Below are 21,017 nucleotides of genomic sequence, written 5' to 3'. Positions count from 1 at the left end.
AGGATTTTGTAGGATTAAGCCTCAAACTGCATTATTTCTACATTGTAGATGAAGTCCAAGACCTGAGTGACCAATGTCATTTGTCTTGTCCCTGCCTTCCTTCCATTCTTCATTCATTCATTCATTCATTCATTCTTTGTTGTCTGGTCCAGACAGCCGTGCTCCTGGATGCTGAAGTTGTCCTTTGCTGCTACCGAGCTTGTAACGCTTACTATTACAAATACGCCGTGGATGGGATCAATGTTTTTGCCGTCAGTATCCTTTTTGGTATTGGGTTCCAAGGATGTCCGCCTGCGTATTTTGTTCTCACACATGGCAATAACAAAGGATTTCAGACCCCCCCTCCCCCCCCCCCCCCCCACAATTATCCAGACTAAGGCTGCTGCCACATTGCAGAATGGATGCATTTTGACACTGCTTCAACTTCCATGGCCACATCCTATGAGATCCTGGGATTTGTAGTTTGTTGTGGCACCAGATTCTGACAGAAAAGGCTCATTATCTCCCAAAATTACAAATCCCAGAATTCCATAGCATTGAGCTATGGGAGTTGAAGCGGTCTCAAACTGTATTATTTCTGCAGTGCAGAGGCTTCCTAAGTGAGATTATGCACATGTTGCATTTCAGGGTTTTTCCTGCCAACGTGTTGTGAATATTTTCTTGGGGCCAACAGTTTTGTGGTGGGTTGTTGTTGTTTTTGTGCTTTTGTTTGCACAGAATACTTTGTCTCAATGGCAAAAACAACAGTTTGCTATAGTAATTTCAACCATTCGCAATATTTTTTTTCTTACTTGGGATAAGGAAAATTCAAAATAATCTTTAAATCCCAACTGGTTCTGATTTTTCAGAGGGCACAGGTGTGAAAGGCGGTCTGTATTTGTGGCAGGCTTCCTTTAGTTAGACCAAGAGACATATACAATAATATCCCCCTGACTTATTTATTAATCTGGTTTGTATCCAAGCTACATAACCTTGCAATTAAATTAAATTCAGCTCTCTGAAACAGTTTTATAACGTTGTGTAGTGGTTTGAGCATAGGACTATGACTGTGGAGACCAGGGTTCGATTCTGTGCTCAGCCATGAAAGCCACTGGGTGAACTTGGAAAAGTCACACTCTCTCAGCTTCAGAGGAAGGCAGTGGAAAAACTCCTCTGAAGAAATCTTGCCAAGAAAACTCCATGATAGGGTTGCCTTAGGGTTGCCAAAGTCTGAAACAACTTGAAGACACACAACAACAGCAACAACAAGCCTTTTTATTGTCTTTCAACTTCCTTCCAGACCATGCAGAAACACAAGGTTTCTTCAACCATGGATAGAGAAAAAAATGTTCCTCTCATGGTTTTGGACTTCAGCTGCCATGAAACCCCAGCCAGCATGGGCAGCGGCAAAGAAATGTGGAAATTGTAGTACAAAATGTTGTTGCTGTTGTTGTTGCTGCATGCTTTCAGGTTGTTTTCGACTTGTGACCCGGGCCAAAGGCAAACCCGTCACAGGGTTTTCTTGGCAAGTTTCTTCAAAGGGGGGGGGCTGCCCTTGCCATCCTCTGAGGCTGAGAGAGTGTGACTTTCCCAAGGTTTACATGGCCAAGCTGAGATTCACTATTGCAGAGTAAAACATTATTCCAGAAAACCATAGGTATTATCAGGAACACATCTGCAGATAGAGGTGCCATCATCCACACACATTGGCAAAACATTAACAGTGTCCCTCCCAAAACTTTGTGGGCTTCATCTAAATTTGTTTACTGATTAAAACATACCAACCTTCTCTTCCATATCTGGAAACCATGCCTTATGAGGAGAGACTTAGGGAGCTGGATATGTTTAGGCTAAGTCTTCAGGAGACCAGTATTTAAATCCCTGGATATACAGATGACACTCTACTATTAGCAGAAAACATCACAGATGTGGAACAATTAGTAAAGAAGGTCAAGGAAGAAAGTGCAAAGGCAGGCTTAATGCTGAACATAAAGAAAACAAAAATAATGACCATGGAGGATCTGCATAAATTCAACCTAGACAATGCTATTGCTATAAATAGTTAGAGTTACTGTACCTTGGATCAAACATTGATCAAAAAGGAGATTGCAGTCAAGAAATAAGAAAGCTAGGAATGGGGAGGGCAGTCACCAAAGAATCAGACAAGATATTAAAGAGCAAAGATATACAATTGAGCACTAAAGTTAGAATCATCCAAGCCATTGTATTCCCCATTACTATGTATGGATGTAAGAGATGGACAGTGAAAAAAGCAGATAGGAAGAAAGTTAATTAATTTGAGATGTAGTTCTGGAGAAGAGTGCTGAGGATACTGTAGATGGCCACATTTTTTTTTAAACGGGTCCATAAACAGATGAAGCCTGAAAACTCCCTGGAAGCCAAGATGATGAAACAGAGGCTGTTGTACTTTGGCCACATCATGAGAAGGCACGAATTATTGGAAAAGACAGAAAGCAGTAGAAAGAGAGGAAGGCCGCATGCCAGATGGCGAGATACAACCAGGGAGGACATGGGCATGAGTCTGAAGGCCCTGAGTAGAGAGGTTGAGGACAGGGGGCTCTTGGAGATGTCTCATCCACAGGGTCTCCATGAGGTCGACTCGAGGGCAGCTAACAACAGCCCTGAAAATGCACTGGAGGACCTTGGGCAAGACACACTCTCTCAGCCTAAGAGGAAAGCAGTGGTAAACCTCCTCTGAATTAATCTTGCCATGAAAACACTACAATAGGGTTGCCATAGGTCACAGTTGACGTGAAAGCACATAACAGTAGATGTACAGTATGTTTATCACTTTGGCTCCTCAGTCATAAGGACTAGAACCCTTTTCCCTGGAAACATGAGAATATCTATGCGTTTAGTTTCAAGATTCTATTAAATTCTGCTATGGAGCTTGGAAATGCTACTTTTTAGGGGAATCATAAATTCCAGAATCTCCTAGCCAACATAGGTAATGTTTCCAACCTTGCTTTGGTACACCATAACTAGGAGATTTATTTCCGGACCTCTTATTGTAATATTACAACCTCATGCCCTTGGTTCTTTTCATTTAGCCAAAACTGAAATTGGCTATTGCCCAGCAAAAACTCAAGTGCAACAAGTGGCTGGACCTGGAAAAGAAATGCATACATGTTTTCCTTAACTATTTACAATCAGATCTGCTTCCTTTGGTTATTGTGACGCTAGTTCTTGGATATGGAGATAAGCATAACTTTTATACCAGCTCAGTAACCAAGTTTACATTGGCTCTGCTCTCCATAATGCCCCTGTCCTACTACATAGGAATGGCAATCGCCAGGTAAGGTTATTAAAAAATAATAACAATATTACACAGATGTAAAATTGGGCTGTAATGTTAGTTCTGGCTGGGGGATTCTGGCAGTTGTAGTCCAAAAAGTAAAGCTCCTCCTCCAAAGCATTTGTGGAAACTGTCCATGCCTGACGGAAACTCTCCACCATCCCCTCTTGTCTGTGGAGTTTATCAGACAAGGGAAATTGGAAGTATAATCCAATGGCAATCCGAACGCAATCATGGGGTTTCATGTTATTGCGTGAGAGGTGATCGCACACAATTTTGGGCAATGGCAAGCTATTTTCGGGCAATGGGAAGTTAGTTTGAAGGCAATTTGAAATCATGTAAATTCGCTGAACTAGTGAATTCACATGAATGCGTTCTGGCCCCACTTTCTTTTCATTCGAAATTAAGAGAAATTCTTCCCATTTGATAAACTTGTTTCTCTCACAGCATTTCTGCCCAGAGCAACTTTGCGGTCGGAGCGGTGGTCAATGCCACCTTTGGCTCCATCACGGAGCTGACCTTCTACATCACGGCCCTCATCAAAGGCGCCCGGGAGAAGAACAAGTGCTACGAGGAGATTGTCAAGTCCGCTCTGACAGGGACCCTCTTGGGTTGCGTCCTTTTCATCCCGGTAAGTCCACTCAAGGGTCGGCAGTCCATACCTTGCTCTTAGTGTTACGCCTGACCTGTTTGCATTTTCATGTGCCTTTCAGAGCTTTTTCTGCTGGCCTGGAATTCTGCAGTCTAGAACACAGCCTGTTCTGCAGTGTGAATAAATCATGCAAATCAGATTAATTGGTTGCGTATCATTTATCCGGAATTCCAAAATCCAAAATATACCTAAACCCCAAATTATCCACATGAGTGATTGAGATAGTCACATCTTTGCTTGCTGATGTACACAAACTTTGTTCCATGTACAATTAAAAAAATACCATATATACTCAACTATAAGTCGACCTCATGTATAAGTCTAGGGCAGCTTTGGGGTCCAAAATTAGGAATTTTGATATGGCCCATGTATGTTGAGGGTAAAACTTAGGGGCATGAAACAAAGGATGCAAAGAATGAAGGAAAAGAACATGATGCCAAAGAATGCTTCTGTTTCCTGTCCAAACATTCAGAAAGGCCAGAAGCAGCATCACAATGGAGAGAATAGAGGAGGTTGGTGCTTTTTCTGGGTTCTCCCAGGAAGGACTAAGCTGTAACCTTTTGCCACTCTACTCACAGAGGGAGATGGAGCCTATTTTGAGTTAAAGTATAGTACTGACATTGACCCGTGGATAAATAGACCCAGGATTTGGGGCTCAATTTTTGACTCACATTTCTAGACTTATACATGAGTATGTACAGCGCTACATATAAAATTAGCTTCAGGGTATGTTTATAAAGGTGTATATGAAACATAAATAAATTTCATGTTTAATCTTGGATCCTTTCTCCAAGATGGTTCATTATGTATATGCAACATTCCAAAATCCAGAGCGCTTCTGGTCCCAAGCATTTTGGATGAGGGAGACTTAACCTGTATCTCCTTTCCAAATCTGATTTTTGTGACTAGCAGGAACCATATTCATACCCTCATTCTCCCTCTTAATTCTCTTTGTGGATCTTGCAACTCACTCAACGATTGAGTTTTCCTTCCCTTTTTCCTTCCAGGGGCTGTGCATGGTGATCGGGGGGGATCCGGCACCAAGAACAGAGATTTAATAGCCGATCGGCTGGAGTAAGCTCTGCCCTTCTCTTCCTTTCTGTTGGAGGTAAGTCCTTGGGAGAGGGAAGGAGTCCTGTTGGTCTTTTCTGTGCCCCTTTTAGCAGATGCTTTTAGCCTTTGTGTTGCAACTATTGTTAGCCCTCTGCTGGGCCTTATCCAGGTATTTCTTACATTTAAAGTGTGTGTATGTGCCTTCAAGTCATCTTTCGACTTACGATGATACCATGAATTTTTCATAAGGGTTTCTTAGGCAAGGAAGACTCAGAAACGGTTTGGCCAGTCCCTTCCACTGAAATATAGCCTACAGCAGACAGAGAAGACTAAATATCTTACAAAACTACAGATCCCAGGATTCCATGGCACTGTGCCATGGCAGTTAAAGTAGTGTCAGACTGGATTTCTGCAGTGCAGAGTAGACCTAAATTGTTATGTTATCTTCATCATCATCATCACTTTTATTGATAACCAGCCTTTTCCCCAAAACTGGGATTCACAGTGACTTACAAATTAAAATGATTGCAATATCATTAAAAACATACATAGAATTAAAAAATTAACAGTATTAAAACATGTGTGAAGTTGAAAGCTTTCATGGCCAGCATCCATAATTTTTTGTGGGTTTTTTGGGCTATGTGTTAAAACTATTTGAAACATGCACCTTAAAAAAAAACAGAACAGTTAAAAAGCAGTCCAGCTTAAAACAATACAGCAACCTCAAAGGAACTCTTTCCTTACAAATCTTCAGTTCTTAAAGCATGGCTGAATAAAAAGGTATTTGAGGCTTATCTCATGTTCTCACCAATTGTATCGGTGATAGTGGTAGGACTGAAGGAAGGGTCTGTTCTGAAGATCTTTGGATTTGGTCAGGTTCATATAAGAGATATAGTTTGTCAGATGAAGAGGACGCCAGTTTAAAAACACATAACATCAGTTAAAAGAGCACATGAGACCAATACATAACCTGGCTCTAAGCTATCTAAGAGACCTCACTAGGGCTGGTGTCACTAGGGTTGGCATCACAAGGGCTGGTGTTACCCAGTGCAGGGGGAGCAAATTGCCTTGTCCTCACAGCTGGCCAGACCACTGGCTCCCCCAGCCTTCAGAGTCCCATGTAACAGCTAACTCCATAGGCGCCTCCACCCGCAGCCACTACTCAAGGGGACAGCAGTGTGGCCTTAAGAGAGTCTGTTTAGGGTTCAGTGTGGCTGCTGGACAGGCAGAAAAATGCCCTTTCTCACTTGCCCAGTAGCCATCCCAGTCTCTTCAAGTATACCACCTACTGAGTAACCCCCCCAGGGTGTCACCCAATGTGATATGCATCCTTTGCACCCCCCTAGTGATGCCACTGGTTGTCATCATTATCATCATCATTTATTTATTTATTTAGCGCCATAAATTTACATGGCTCTTTACAGGTATAATCAAGTCAAACATTAATACTGCCAAAGGCATGCAGTCTAAAATAGTAAATTGTGATTGTCTTTCCTTTTTTTGACAGGTGTGTTTGCTCCCACTCTCTTCTCCAAAGTCTACGGGAGGCTGGTCTGCGGGGAATGTCAAAACATCACCCATGAACCACCTGGGCATTACATCTGCCAGAGCTGCCACTTCGACTTGGTGAGTAGAAGCTTCTGGACTTCACCTGGGGCTGGTCCACTCTGGCCAGAATATTCTAGGCTGCTCCCAGAGTATTCTGGCCCCAAAACTGCTCCAAATTCCCCCCATTACCTCTGCACTCTGGAGTGACGTTGGGTGGCATGTTCCCCACTGTGTTGCCCACTGTGACCCACTGGAGGCAGAGAGAAGCCAAAATTGCCCTCTGCTATTTATTTACTTATTTCAAGGATTTATATCCTGGCTTTCTCCCACAATGGGACTCAAGGAGGATCATGCTAATCATGGAGTTGCCCACTTCTTTTTAAGAGTGTATAAATTCTGTTACAGCTATGTCTGACTTTTAAATGATCTCTTGGCAGATGGAGAACAATGGTACCTTGTATTACAGCCATGTTGAGTAAGTATCTCCTAACCTTCATTTGCAGCAGTTTAGAAAGGCGATGTATTGCTATGTATTTTATATGTATTATCCTACTAGAGAGGCCCCTTCCCCACCACCACTCCCTTTGTGTCGTGTCTTTTTAGATTGTAAGCCTGAGGGCAGGGAACTGTCCAATGAAAAAGATTGTATGTACAGCGCTGTGTAAATTTACAGCGCTTTATAAATAAAGGTTAAGAAGAAGAAGAACAACAACAACAACATAAGGAGGCCATGTTGGGTCAGACTAGAGGCCTGTATTATTATTATTATTAGTAGTAGTAGTACTACTACTACTACTACTATTTCTTTACCTGCCTCTTCCTATGGATCAAGGCTGGGAGCAACAGTAGATTAACAAATATACATCAGTTAAAAAGATACATCAGTTTAAAAGAACAAATAAGACACATATATAATAAAACAGTTTAACTCATGGAATGAATTTAGGGAATGCTGTGGATATAGTATATCTTGATTTCAGTAAGGCCTTTGACAAGGTTTCCCATGACATTCTTGCAAACAAGCTTGTAAAATGTGGGCTAGACAATGTAACTGTTACATGGATTTGTAATTGGTTGACCGGCCGAACCCAAAGGGTGCTCAACAATTGCTCCTTTTCATCCTGGAGAGAAGTGACCAGTGGGATCCCACAGGGTTCTGTCCTGGATGCAGTGCTATTCGACATCTTTATCAATGACCTGGATGACAGAATTGGGAGCATACTTATCAAATTTGCAGATGACACCAAACTAGGGCGAGTAGCTAATACTCCAGAGGACAGGATCAAAATTCAAGATGTCCTGAATAGACTAGAAAGCTGGGCCAAAGCTAACAAAATGAAATTCAACACGGAGAAATGTAAGGTACTGCACTTAGGGCAAAAAAATGAAATGCACAGATATAGGATGGGGGACACCTGGCTTAAGGAGATTAATATGTATGAAAGGGATCTAGGAGTCCTAGTAGACCACAAGTTGAACATGAGTCAACAGTGTGATGCAGCGACTAAAAAGGCCAATGCAATTTTAGGCTGCATCAATAAAAGTATAGTGTCTAGATCAAGGGAAGTAATAGTGCCACTCTATTCTGCTCTGGTAAGGCCTCACCTGGAATATTGTGTCCAGTTCTGGGCACCACAATTCAAAAAGGATATTGAGAAACTGGAGCATGTCCAAAGGTGGGCAACTAAAAGGGTGAAGGGTCTGGAAACTATGGAGCCCTATGAGGAGCATATGATAAACTCCATAGACTTTTTAAGTCTATGGGAACCAATTGTAGGGAGTTTGTTTTTGCCCTGCCTGTTTTCCTACTCCTTTTGGTCATGGAAAGCTTGGGCTGTGGATAATCTGCTCCAAGGTCACATTCTTGTCACATGCAGAGCCCTCCTTCATAATGGACAATTTGTTCATGTTTTGTGAGGGTTGGGAATGGATTTTCTGCCTCTGTCGCATGATGGAGTCAGATGGCATCTGTCCTGGCATGTCTGCCTCTTCAGCCATGCTAGGACCATTGCTAAGAGCCCATGCTTTAAAGGCCAGAGATCCCAGATTTGCTTCTTGGAAATCCCCTGTTTGTCTCCAAAGCAAGAATGACCTCTGTCTGGAATCTTACAGGGTTGCTGCCAGCTGGCATAGAGGCTGGGTGTATCTGGGCTACATATTTGAAGCACTTTGGTACCACTACAACTATCACAACCTAGGATTTGTAGTTTGGTGAGGGGTGTCAAATTATTTGGTGCAGAGTTCTAGCGCTGGTCTTCATAGACTTCTAGGTCCCTCACCAAAATTACAAATCTCAGGACATCAGTGAAGAAGTCTGAAACTGGTACAAGTTGAAATCTCCCATATCCAGAATGTTTGGGACCAGAAGTGTTTTGGATTTTGACCTTTTTTAGATTTTGGTTATTTCCATATACACAATAAGATATTTTGGAATATTTGCCATATACATAATGAGATCTCTTGGAGATGGCACCCAAGTCCAAACCTCAAATTCATTTATGCTTCGTATATACCTTATACACATAGCTGGAAGGTAAATTTATGCAAAATACTTTTAATACTTTTGTGCATGAAAGAAAGTTTGTACAGTATACACTGAATCATCAGAAAGCAAAGGTCTCGCTATCTCAGCCTCTCATGTGGACAATTTTGGATTATTTTGGATTTTGGCAAATCCCAGGACACCACTAAAGGAGTATGAAACTGATATACCTGTATAAACCAGATACACTTGTTGGCATAAGGCAGTTTATATTTTCTTTTTTTGGATCTCAAAGGGAAAATCTTTTTGTGCTGCTAATAGATTTTAATCTTTATTTCCTGAACTTAAAGACTGGCCAAAAGGGAGGAATAGCTTCTGTCTATATATATATCCCTCCATACCATTTTAACTGAGAACAACTACATCTTTTCAAAATGTAGGCCTGTGACTCTAACATGGTCATATTTTTCTTTCTCCTGTACAATTTTTAACATCTTTGCCTGATGAAGAAGCAGCCAGTGGAGCTTCAAATGCTTACATTTATTTTGTGCATTTTGGTTCCAGTAAAGGCATCACTGTTTTGGGGATTTTGGATGCTTTTGTACTTAGCTGTGTGGCCAACAAGGCTAACCCTGGATGTGTCTATAGATTGTAAGCTGTGAACTGTTTTTTCCTTGTTCTTTTTCTTATAAAGCACAGTGTGACGTAGTGGTTTGAGCACTGCACTATAATTTTGGAGACCAGGGTTTGATTCCCAGCTCAGCCATGAAGCCCAGTGGGTGACCTTGGGCAAGTCACACGCTCTCAGCCCAAGAAACCCCAAAGATAGGGTCACCATATAAGTCAGAAACAACTTGAAGGCACACAGCAACAATCTGCATCCTTTTAAAAATAATATGATGAACAAGAGCATCTTACCATGTCTATGCCAAAAGACAATCTTTATAACAGTAACAACCAAACAGTAATAAAGTATGATTTCTCATATCACGGGCAAGTCACATGTTCTCAGCCTCAGGTGAAGGCAGCGGCAAGCTTCCTCTGAGCAAATCCTGCCAAGAAAAAACCACAATTTTCTTAGGGCCGCCATAAATTGGAAACGACTTGAAGGCACACAACTAAACAAACAATGAAGGCACTATATAAATAGATGATGTTGATGCTGATGCTATTATTGATATTTTCTGGCCCAAAAGAGTGGGAACCACTGCCAACTAAAAATGTTTCCCCATCCCTGCCTTAAGGTTCAGCTTTAGAGCCTGGATTCTAGTGGAAAGCAGAGAAATGAGGGTATGGACAGTGGGCTTTTCTGAACCCATGAAATGTTTTGCTTTTGCAGGCCTCTGGTGTATACCGTGTGCCTGCTGCTTCCCGTAGCGTACATCATCGGTCTCTTCTTCGCCCTGAAGACTCATTCCCACATCTATGACATCCATATCAGCGACTGCCACCGTAAGTCATCTTCAAATCTAATTCCTGGGAGGTCAGAGGAAAGGGCTGGGAGAAGATGGCTCATCTTTCAGCCAACCTGCTTAGAAGGTGCTGTATCTTTGACCCATTAAGTGAATGATTCCCAAGTTCTGGTTCTCCAGGTGTTTTGGACTTCAACTCCCAGAAGTCTCTGCCATCTTGTCCAGCCTGGGATTCTGGGGGCCAAACTCCAAAACACCCAGGGTAACCAAATGTCATAACTTGCAAAGGAGGACAGGGAACTGCAAAATGCAAATAAAATGTAGATGACTAAACAAAAGCAAAAAATGCTCCTATAAATCTAAATCCATGCTTTTTGTGGGTTTTTTGGGATATGTGGCCATGTTCTAGAGGAATTTATTCCTGATGTTTCACCAGCATCTTTGACTGGCATCTTCAGAGTTCACATAAATCCATTCTTCTTAGTGATGCTCAAAATGGAAGACATTCTGGAATTCCTCCTGGATAGAAGGTTGAAATGTAGAACATGTTTTGGAAAAGGAGGGTGTTGGGTTACCCTGAAAACACCTAGAAGAACAGAGCTTGGGAATCACTGCATTAAGTCTTGCCTGCCTTGGAAATCCTGGGACCTAAAGCAGCTTTTCCTAACCTGAAGGGATTTCTAGACATGTTGGACTACAAGTTTTATCATCCCTTACCATCCTAGTTTGGGATGATGGAGCTTGTGGTCCAGCTTCTCTGCAGAGGCCCCCACACCTTGGAAAGTCTGACCTGGACCAATGCTTATTCTCATATTTTCATATCTCTGCCTGGAGAACATTGCCAGAAAACCTTCTCTAAGTATAGCCTTCACAAGCTGAAATCTGGAGGATGGATGTAACAGGGGTGACCAGATGTCATAACCACAAGAGAGGACAAGGCACCATAAAATGTCGGACATTCAGGAACAATGTAGGACATTACCAAATAAAAACTAAAAATAGTTTTTTGTGGGTTTTCCGGGTATGTGCCCATGTTCTACGAAGTATTTTGTCCCTGATGTTTCGCCCGCATCGATTCTCTGAAGATGCCAGTCACAGATGCTGGCGAAACGTCAGGAAGAAAATCTTCTAGAACATGGTCACATAGCCCGAAAAACCCACAAAAAAACTATGGATGCCGGCCATGAAAGCCTTCGACTTTACATTAAAAACACTAATATAAATATAAATTCATGTTTCTTAGTCATGCTCAAAATGGAGGACATTTTGGAATTCCTCCTGGACAGAAGGTTGAAATGTAGGACATGTTCTGGAAGAGAAGAACATCTGGTCACCCAGATGCAACAGCAGTGGACTCTTGGGTGGTCTTTGTCCACCTGGGAAATGCTTTGACATCAAGCTGTGATTGTGTGTGACTACATTTGGCTCTCTTTTCCCCACAGTGCCTGGCCACCATCACAGTGCAGTGGTCCATTGGTCCCGCTGGAGGGCCATGCTCATCCTCCTGGTGGCCACACTTTGCATGTCCGCCTGTGCTGACCTGGCGACGGAGCACATCAGCCCTATCTTAAATAATTCCCCAGTGTCTCAGGTAAGGAGTGGAGCAAGGTCCAGAGCTTAGAAAGGAATTTGGTATTAGTCTGTGGGCTCCCCAAAGTAGTCAGTTACCACTATAGTTTGTTGTTATCCACCCTCGAGTCAATCTCGACCCATGGTGGCCATGTGGATAAACATCTCCAAGACTCCCTGTCCTCCACTGCTCTGCTTAGTTCTTGCAAATTCATACCTGTGACCTTCTTAGTAGAGTCCATCCATCTAGTATACAATCTTCCTCTCTTTCTACTTCCCTCCATCTTTCCTAACATTATTTTTTCTCCAATGAGTCCTCCCTTCTCAAGATGTGGCCAAAGTACGACAGCCTTAGTCTAGTCATCTTGGCTTCCCTAGATTTCTGGTTTGATCTGTTCAAAGACCCATTTGTTTGACTTCTTGGCTGACCATGGCATCCTCAGCACTCTTCTCCAACACCACATTTCAAGTGAATTGATTTTCTTCCTATCTGCTTTTTTGATTGTCCAGCTCTTGCAAACACTATAGTTACGTTCCTTTAAATACATGCATACAATTACTGCTATATTTACATTCCTTTAAATATGACCTTTTATTCTCTGTTTTAGGGAGGGGAGGAATCCACACATACAGGTTTGAGTCTCCCTTATCCAGAACTCCAAAATATTACAATGCTCAAAACTTTTTTCATAAGTGGCTGAGATAATGTCACCTTTTGCTTTTCTGATGGTTCAGTTTACATAAACTTGGGCTACATCTGCACTGCAGAAATAATCCAGGTTGACCCTCCTTTAACTGCCATGGCATAACGCTATGGATAATTCTGGTATTTGTAGTTTTGTGAGAGTCCGAGTGTCACAATACGCTACAGATCCAAGAATCCCATAGCATTGAGCCATGGCAGTTAAAGTGGTGGCAACCTGGATTATTTTTGCAGTGTGGATACAGCCTTTGTTTCATGCACAAAATTATTTAAAGTATTGAACAGTAGGCCCTTTGATATCAAATCCCATTAAATACAATAGTGTAGTATAATGGTGTCCTTTATATAAAATGGCAAGGTTTGCGTCTTAATATTTATAATTTCTGGAATCTTTTCAGTCCATGGTTGGTTGAATTTGTGGATAAAGAATCTGTGAATACTGAACGTCGACTGTATAAAATTACATTGTGTCTATGTGTATAAGGTGTATCTGGAACATAAATAAATGTTTACACTTGGGTCCCATCTACCAAGACTTTCATGATGCACATATATGCAAATACAGTTATTCCGAAACAATTTAAAAAACAATAGGAAATCAAAAACACCTTTGGTCCCAAGCATTTTGGATAAGGAAGACTCAATCTGTAGCTGCCCAGAAACAGACCAGAAAACCATGTGTCTTTCACCCTCTGACACATATGTTGACCCTATTTTTATTTTGCCACAGTTCCATTCTTGCTTGAATATCAAATTTGTTAGGAGCTACAGTTTCAAACACTCAACAGCATCTGGGATCCAGTTTCAAGGCTTCGCTGGCCATTTTTTGGATAGTCTTTTTGAGATTTCTTCCACTCTCATCTTAACTGGATTAATCATCTCAAGACATTTCATGTCTCGGTTATTTAATCTGATCACCAGCTGCAAGAAGTGGATCAGAACCTTCCTTACCATCTTTTGATGGCCATCTCCCACCTGGATCTGAATCATACACTGAATCTCCTCAATGCCTTGTCATTTCTTCCCAAATTAGTCATCTAAGCATTAATTGCTATTGTCATGATGGGCCTGATTCATATATTTATAAATAGATAATTTGGAATGATGGTTTTTTTGGCTTAAATGATAAAGTTGATTAAATTATTGGTGGGAAAGAGACGAATTGACCACATCAACATAACCTTTTTGGATCATGCCCTCATAGCACATAGATACTCCAGAAATTACACATGTTACCAACATTGGTCTCCATATTACACACACCTTAAAAACAAAAGCTGGTTCATCTCCATTGAGTGGCAGTCTTACTTTTCAGAGACATAGCCGTGTTAGTGTGGAATATCAGTATGCAAAGGGATCTTGTAGCACCTTTGAGACTAACTGTGCAAAAGGAGTTGTAGCATAAGCTACACTTGGTCTGAGGAAGAAGACCAAGGTGCATCTGCACTGCAGAATTAATGCAGTTTGACACCACTTTGCCATGTCTGTTTCCTACAAAGTCCTGATATTTGTAGTTTATCGTGACACCAGAGCTCTCTGACAGAGAAGGCTAGGTATCTCATAAAATTGTAAATACCGGAATTCCATAGTATTGAGCCACAGCAGTTAAAGTGGTGTCAAGCTGCATTATTTCTGCAGTGCAGATTAGATCATAGCTTAGTTTATAGCTGCTAGTAAAGTCTTAGAAGATTACTGCATGAGATGCTAGTGATGGAACTGAAGTGGAATTACAACCTGCGAGCCCCTCTCCTTTTGACATGACGGCGTCACTCATCTGTTGCTGATCCGCTGTTAGACCGTTATCGTGCAATTTTGCATCAAGGAGAGATACCTGTCAATCGAAAATTGCACAATGATAAAGGTATAGCAACAGATCAGCAACGGATGAGTGACAATGTGCGAAAAGGAGAGGAATCACAGGTTGTAATTCCACTTCAGTTCCATCACTAGCGCCTTGTGTAGTAATCTCCTATGTTTCACCACCATACTACTAGTTGCACGCTCTTGCAGTTGGCTGGTTTAGTATGGTCCTCCTAGGGATGCGAGATGAAAAGATGGTTGTAAATAAAGGCTTCTCTTTCTTAGTATTTCATAGGTGTGACAGTGCTTGCGATGGTTCCAGAGCTCCCTGAAATAGTCAACGGGATCCAGTTTGCTCTGCAGAACAATCTCAGCTTGAGGTGGGTATACAGTCTTGAGACTGGCTTTGGAAAGCCTTCTTCAATGTGACAAGTGCAAGAGCTTGAAAAACTTCCTTTCCTTTGGTCAACTCCTCCTAGAAGCCCCCAGCCAGCAGCCATGTTGTCTGGAGGAATTGGTGGGGGTGTGGTCCAGAAAAGTAACTTTTCTAAGCTCTGGTGACTGTTCTTCATATTCTTCCACTGATTTGGGGGTGGTGGGAGGTCTAGGGTTTGATTTTTTTAACTCTATTGTAATTTGTTGTATTTTATTGTTGTAACCCGCCCGGATTCTTCGTGATTGGGCGGGCTAGAAATAAATCTATTATTATTATTATTATTATTTATTATCAGTAGATCCAGCTAGTATTTGTTCTTGTGTGCCTTCAAGTCTTTCCCAACTTATGGCGACCCTAAGGCAAACCTATCATGGGGTTCTCTTGGCAATTTTCTTCAAAGGAGGTTTGCCATTGCCATTCTCTGAGGCTGAGAGAGTGTGACTTGCCCAAAGTTAGCCAGTGGGTTTTCATGGCCAATTGTTCTCCACGCATTAGGTCTTCCAGCATGATTCTGTCATGGCAACCAGATGTCCTCCTTTCCCAGGACATGTCCCACATGTCAACCTTCTGTCCAGGAGGAATTTCAAAATGTCCTCCACTTTGAGCACAATTTAAGAAGCATGAATGTGCATTTAATATAGTGTTTTTAGCTGTTATTTGGTAACATCCTTCATTTTGTGGCACCTGGTCACTCTGGATCCTACGGTATATGTCCAGGTGAATTTGACCATAGAGTCATGCTGGAGGACATAGAAGTCCTAAAGAAGCATTCTCTCTCAGAATCTTTAGGTCCTCCAGTGCAACTCCATGGTCAACTTCTGCTGGAAGTCATTCATTTCAATAGGATTTGCTATTATCTGTGGTTTCATGTTTCCACAATAAGTCCAGAAACATATTCCCTGCGGATGCAGGGTTTGTAGTGTGTGTATGTGTATACAGATATATAGCTATGTATGTACACATTTTTCAAGGCAGTGCTGTTGTCCAGAGATTCCTTCTCTTTGCCCTGAGGACTACAGAAAGGGGTCTAGGCTTTAGATCTGGGGACTCTAGCTGACTCCAACTTAAACAGAGAGATGAATATACACTGAGTCAGATCATTGCACCACCTTGCCTTGTATTGTCAACTCTGGCAGCTCTCCAGCAAGATTTTTTGCCTAACTCTACCTGGAGATCCCAGGTATTTCCTGATTAACTTCCTGTTCGCCAGGTCTGACCCTGCTTAGCAGACCAAATTAGGGGCTAGGGAGGGTAGTAAGTGGCCTTTCTGGACCATAGGCCAGGTGTAAGGTCTAGCATTTCTTAATTCCATGTTTCCCCTTCTCCCCTTCTGTGCATTCTCTGTTGCAGCATCGAGATTGGGAACAGCATTGCTGTCCAGGTTTGCATGCTACAGATACCCATCGTGGTGCTTTTCACCGTCTTCTATGTAAGTGATGGGAAATGGAACAGGGACACATTCTTAGCCTTAGAAAAGCTTACTGTTTTGGGCTGCAGCTCCCAGCATGGCCAGTGATGATTTTTTAAAAAGCACTTTTCAAAGCTTCTCTTCAGAATTTTTCATCCTTTGAACCACCAAAAAAATAAAAATAAAAAAATCCCAGTACACTTGGATCTAAACAAGACTAAATCCACACTGCAGAAATAATCCAGTTTGACACTGCCTTAACTGAGCTGGATCAATGCTAGGGAACTCTGGGGATTGTAGTTTGGTGAGATATTTAGCTTTCTCTGTCAGAGAACTCTGGTGCAACAATAAATTACTATTCCCAGGATTCCCTAGCACTGAGCCGGGGCAGTTAAAGCAGTGCCAAACTGGATTATTTCTGCAGTGTGGAGTCAGCCTAGGTAAACAGTACAGAGGAAAGAAATATGCATACCAATGAGAAGTCCAATTGCTTGGTAGTTACACAGACAGAGGACGCCAGCAAGTTCTGACGATGCTCTGGGATTTATTTGCCAAATTCCTGTTAAGCTTCTGCAGCTGAATTCATTCTGGAGGAGGTGGTTATTTTAATAAATTTGGCTTGGAAAGGGTAAAGTTCCTCGTCCCCCTTTTCCTCTGGAGTTGTAAGAATGAGGGTCAGCAGAGTGGCACAGGTCTGGCACTATCTTAAAATTTAAAATGAAACTGAGGATCTTCCAGCATCAGTTTCCTCTAAACCTCCACTCTGGGTGTCTGTTTATTCATCTGTTTTGCTCACTCACCCATTCTTCCTCTCTGCAGCCGACGGATTTCATCCTGGTCTTCAGCGACCTCCATGTCTATGCCAGCATCTTCAGCGTGGTCCTCATGAATTATATCTTCATGGATGGCAAGTGTGACTACTTCCAAGGTAATGGCTCTTGCATTTCTCAAGCCATATTCCAAGACCGCCACCTGTGTGTGCTGTTATTATTAGCTTCATTTATACCCCACCTTTCCTACTAACCTAGAACTCTGTGCGGCAAAAATAGCATTAAAGAAAGAAGCTGCTAGCATGACCTTAGGCAGACTTGAATCACTCAGGTCTACAAAAGCTCATGCTACCAGATTCTTTCCTTGAGTTAATCTCAAAGGTGCTACAATATTCCTCTGCAGACTGATTTTTCCAGACTATGTCTTCGAAAAGAATTCAGAGATATGGCTGTGTTAGTCTGTAGAATCAGTATATAAAGAGCTCTTGTAGCACCTTTGAGACTGTAACCAAAAGAAAAAAGGTGGCAGAACAAACTTTCACAAACTTCAGTCTACTTCCTCAGATGCATTCGGTGGAGTACCAGCCACAGATGTATGCAAAACATCAGGAATAAATTCTTCCAGAACATGGCCACATAGCCCAAAAACCCCACAAAAAACTAAATGTATCATTGTTTGGTGGATTTTTTATGTTATTGGATTGACCTTAAATGTTCATCTCTTCTCTTTGTGCTCCCCTGCCTCAGGTACCGTCCTGGTGATGGTTTACTTCATCCTCCTGGCCGTCTACTACTTCGCTCCCTCACCTGCTGGATGCTGAAGTGTTCACTCTGCTGGACTCCATTTATCCTGCCTTTTTGGAAAGGCAGCTGCCTCCCAAGAAGCCATCTGTTCCAAGGAACATCTCTGTGATTTGGCTGCATATGGCATGTTTAAAAATCTTGGGAACTACCAATGCGTTCAGCAAAAGAGCCTCCCGTAAAGTCTTCCCCCAAACATTGAACTGTTTTTAATGAACTGTTGCGGGAGTCACAAAAGGGTGCGGTGTCCCTTGGATTTCACCAAGAAGGTTCCAACAGGCCAGAGGACTTCAGAAAACGTCTGTTGGGATCGTCTGTCACCTCCATCCATAATGGCTACCTCAGGTCCTTTTGCTGCTGGTGGACAGGAGCATCTCCAAGTTAAAGCTCTTGCACGGCTTTAGACGGAGCACAATAAAAGAAGTGTATTTTGAATATATTCTCTGCAGTTCGTCATTGGCTGGAAGCCTGTTGGTGTCTTCACTTGTGCAAGTTCACTTAGACATGCAGTTGTGCAATGGCTGTGGTTGAGTAAGTAGCATTCCACAAACATAACCATTTTGTTATTGTTGTGTGCCTTCAAGGCATTTCTGACTTATAGCGACCCTAAGGGGGGGGTTTGGGCAAGGTTCTTCAGAGGGGGTTTGCCTAAGGTCACCCAGTGAGTTCCCATTGCCAAGTTGGGATTCAAACCTGGTCTCCACAGTCATAGTCCAACACCCAAACCATTATACCATGATAATCATTTCACATGAGCCTAAATCTTAGGTTGAGATCCACTGAATCAACTGGATTGAGCTATATGTTGACTTACCATTCAACAATTAATTCAGTGAGTCTGCTTTAGTTGGGAATAACTACTAGCAATGGTTTCCATATTTTCTGCCATTATAACCTCCTTTATGTTGCACACACCCCACTATATACAGTAGTTGAATAAAAAATACTTTATATTCAGTGTGCATATTTTCATTCACACATTCATGTGCAGATGTTGCAGATTTGCTTATTTGCAATTTTGATTAATATGTACTCTCCAAGAATCTCTAGGTCTTCCAGCGCAACTCTACTAAAAGTTGACCACAACTGGAGGACCTAGAAGTGCCTAGAAAAAAACACTTCTCTAGGCATTTGTAGGTCCTCCAGCATGATTCTATGGTCAACTTCTGGCAGATGTGGACTACAAGGTTGCACTGGAGAAGAAGTTCTCTCAGGTAAAAAGAACAGTGTTTTGTATTTGAGGTTTTCCTACATTCACGGGGCTCCTTCATCCCTGACCCCAACAAATGTAGAGGGACCACTGTATATTCATATTTTAACACATTATAAGGGAATAGCACTCTTCCTCTCCTGAACAGGCAAAGATTGGGAGGAGTTGGGGGGCTTCCAAGTCTCACTCCCCCTCCTGTTTGAGAACCACTGACCACTTTCTTGGATGGAGCATGACTTTTCAATAGTACCTCCAGTGTTTCTCTTGATTCACTGGGATTGTAGAAAATAGCCACAGTGCTTTCCCAGTCAAACAACAGGGCAATATATAAGTAAGTACACACAGATACACCATTGGGTGTACAGGTTTGTATTCAGGTTGGTGTAACAGAACCACTATCTAAATGTAGATTTACTCTGCAAAAGCACAATGTACAATCATGAGCCCTATTTTGTTTAGACATTAGAGCCAGCTGATGTGATTTGAGTGTTGGTCTATGACATTAGAGACCAGGATTAGATTCTCAACTCAGCCATGAAGACCATGGCATGATCTTGGGCAACTCATGCAGTCTCAGCCTCAGGGGAAGGCAATGACAAACCCCTTTGGAACAAATCTTGCCAAGAAAACCCCATAAGTTTGCCTTAGGGCCATCATAAGTCAGAAAGGACTTGCAGGCATACAGCAGCAACAGATAGTCTTGTTAACCAGGTCACTATAAGAGGCAATATCAGGTGTTATAAAATTTTAACCTAAGACATTCAGGAATTGTTACAGCCTTTAAAAATTGTCAACCAATCCTAAAAAATGTTTCAGAGGTCAAACAAAGTCTAAATGTCAAGCTAGTTCAATATTGATTCACAAACGTGTGTTCCAGAACAACAACAAAAAATACAGAAATGCAGTTTCCAAAAAATGCAGTTTGGCCAAGAGCTTGTTGCTGTTGTTCTGTGCCTTCAAGTTGTTTCTGGTTTATTGCGACCCTAAGACAAACCTATCATGGGGCTTTCTTGGCAAGATTTGTTCAGAGGGGATTTGCCACAGACTTGTCCAAGATCATCCAGTGGGGAATCAAACCCTGGTTTCCAGAGTTGTAGTCCAACCACTACACTATGCTAAGAGGTACCCCACAGAATTTGAAGGATTGGTCTCAAAACCAGTCTACATTTTCAGTTTTGGTCCCACCAAACCAAGTTTGGTAACTCTGGGATGAAATATGTGGATTGGTACAGCATGACAGATAAACACATTAAATTGTAGCTATCTGAAGGATAAACTTGCTAGGATAGAGAGATATGTACCTCCATGCCATTTTTACTGGTAGTCATCCCCCTAAGAACTTTAATGTTATTCCCCACACACACACACCTATTAATACATTTTTAATTAAAAAAAAAACAACAACTAAAAGCAAATCATAAACCTTTTGGCATCAAGCAATCCTAATGTGCTTTAATTTATTCATTTTTTAATCCCACCTTTCTCCTTTAAAAAAACCCCTTCATGGTTGCAAACACACACCGTTAACTAAATGGTAAACATTAAAACCATCAGTCAAAACCATTACAATATTGCAAGGATCAATCAATATAGTTTAAAATGCCAATCTGAAGAGATTGTCAGGAAAGCATGGATTCTTTTCAAGTCGGAGGTCTTTCAGTGCTTCCTACGTCTATTCTTTTGCACCCAATAGCCTCCACTTTTGGGAGGACAGACTACTGCCAGCATCCTGGTGTTCCTTAGACTGATATGAATACTGCTACCCAAGTGCTGGAAGTTTTCTAGGAGGTTATACAAGGGGACCATCCCAATCAGGACCACATCGGTGGTGAAAACATTGCTCAACAGGTGAGCATGAAGCTTTGTAGCCAGCTGCAC

At 41.9% G+C, this 21,017-nt stretch overlaps 1 protein-coding gene across 1 annotated transcript in view; it reads left to right on the top strand.

Annotated features, from left to right (window-relative positions):
- The window catches only part of LOC121932252 (putative cation exchanger C521.04c), a 44,872-nt gene extending 26,440 nt beyond the window's left edge, over window positions 1-18,432 (top strand). The window contains 13 exon segments of the mRNA XM_042470782.1: window positions 153-255; window positions 3,154-3,295; window positions 3,743-3,926; window positions 4,955-4,972; window positions 4,974-5,055; window positions 6,508-6,626; window positions 6,986-7,023; window positions 10,370-10,482; window positions 11,885-12,033; window positions 14,800-14,894; window positions 16,301-16,379; window positions 17,178-17,286; window positions 17,876-18,432. Coding sequence (XP_042326716.1) covers window positions 153-255; window positions 3,154-3,295; window positions 3,743-3,926; window positions 4,955-4,972; window positions 4,974-5,055; window positions 6,508-6,626; window positions 6,986-7,023; window positions 10,370-10,482; window positions 11,885-12,033; window positions 14,800-14,894; window positions 16,301-16,379; window positions 17,178-17,286; window positions 17,876-17,949 — 1,305 coding nt within the window. The 3' untranslated portion in view covers window positions 17,950-18,432.
- Window positions 18,433-21,017: the final 2,585 nt, after the last annotated feature.

The sequence above is a fragment of the Sceloporus undulatus genome, chromosome 5 (assembly GCF_019175285.1).
Source record: "Sceloporus undulatus isolate JIND9_A2432 ecotype Alabama chromosome 5, SceUnd_v1.1, whole genome shotgun sequence".
In the NCBI taxonomy this organism is placed as follows: Eukaryota; Metazoa; Chordata; class Lepidosauria; order Squamata; family Phrynosomatidae; genus Sceloporus; species Sceloporus undulatus.
Note: the sequence above shows the minus strand (reverse complement) of the source record. Positions and strands in the feature narration are given on the sequence as shown.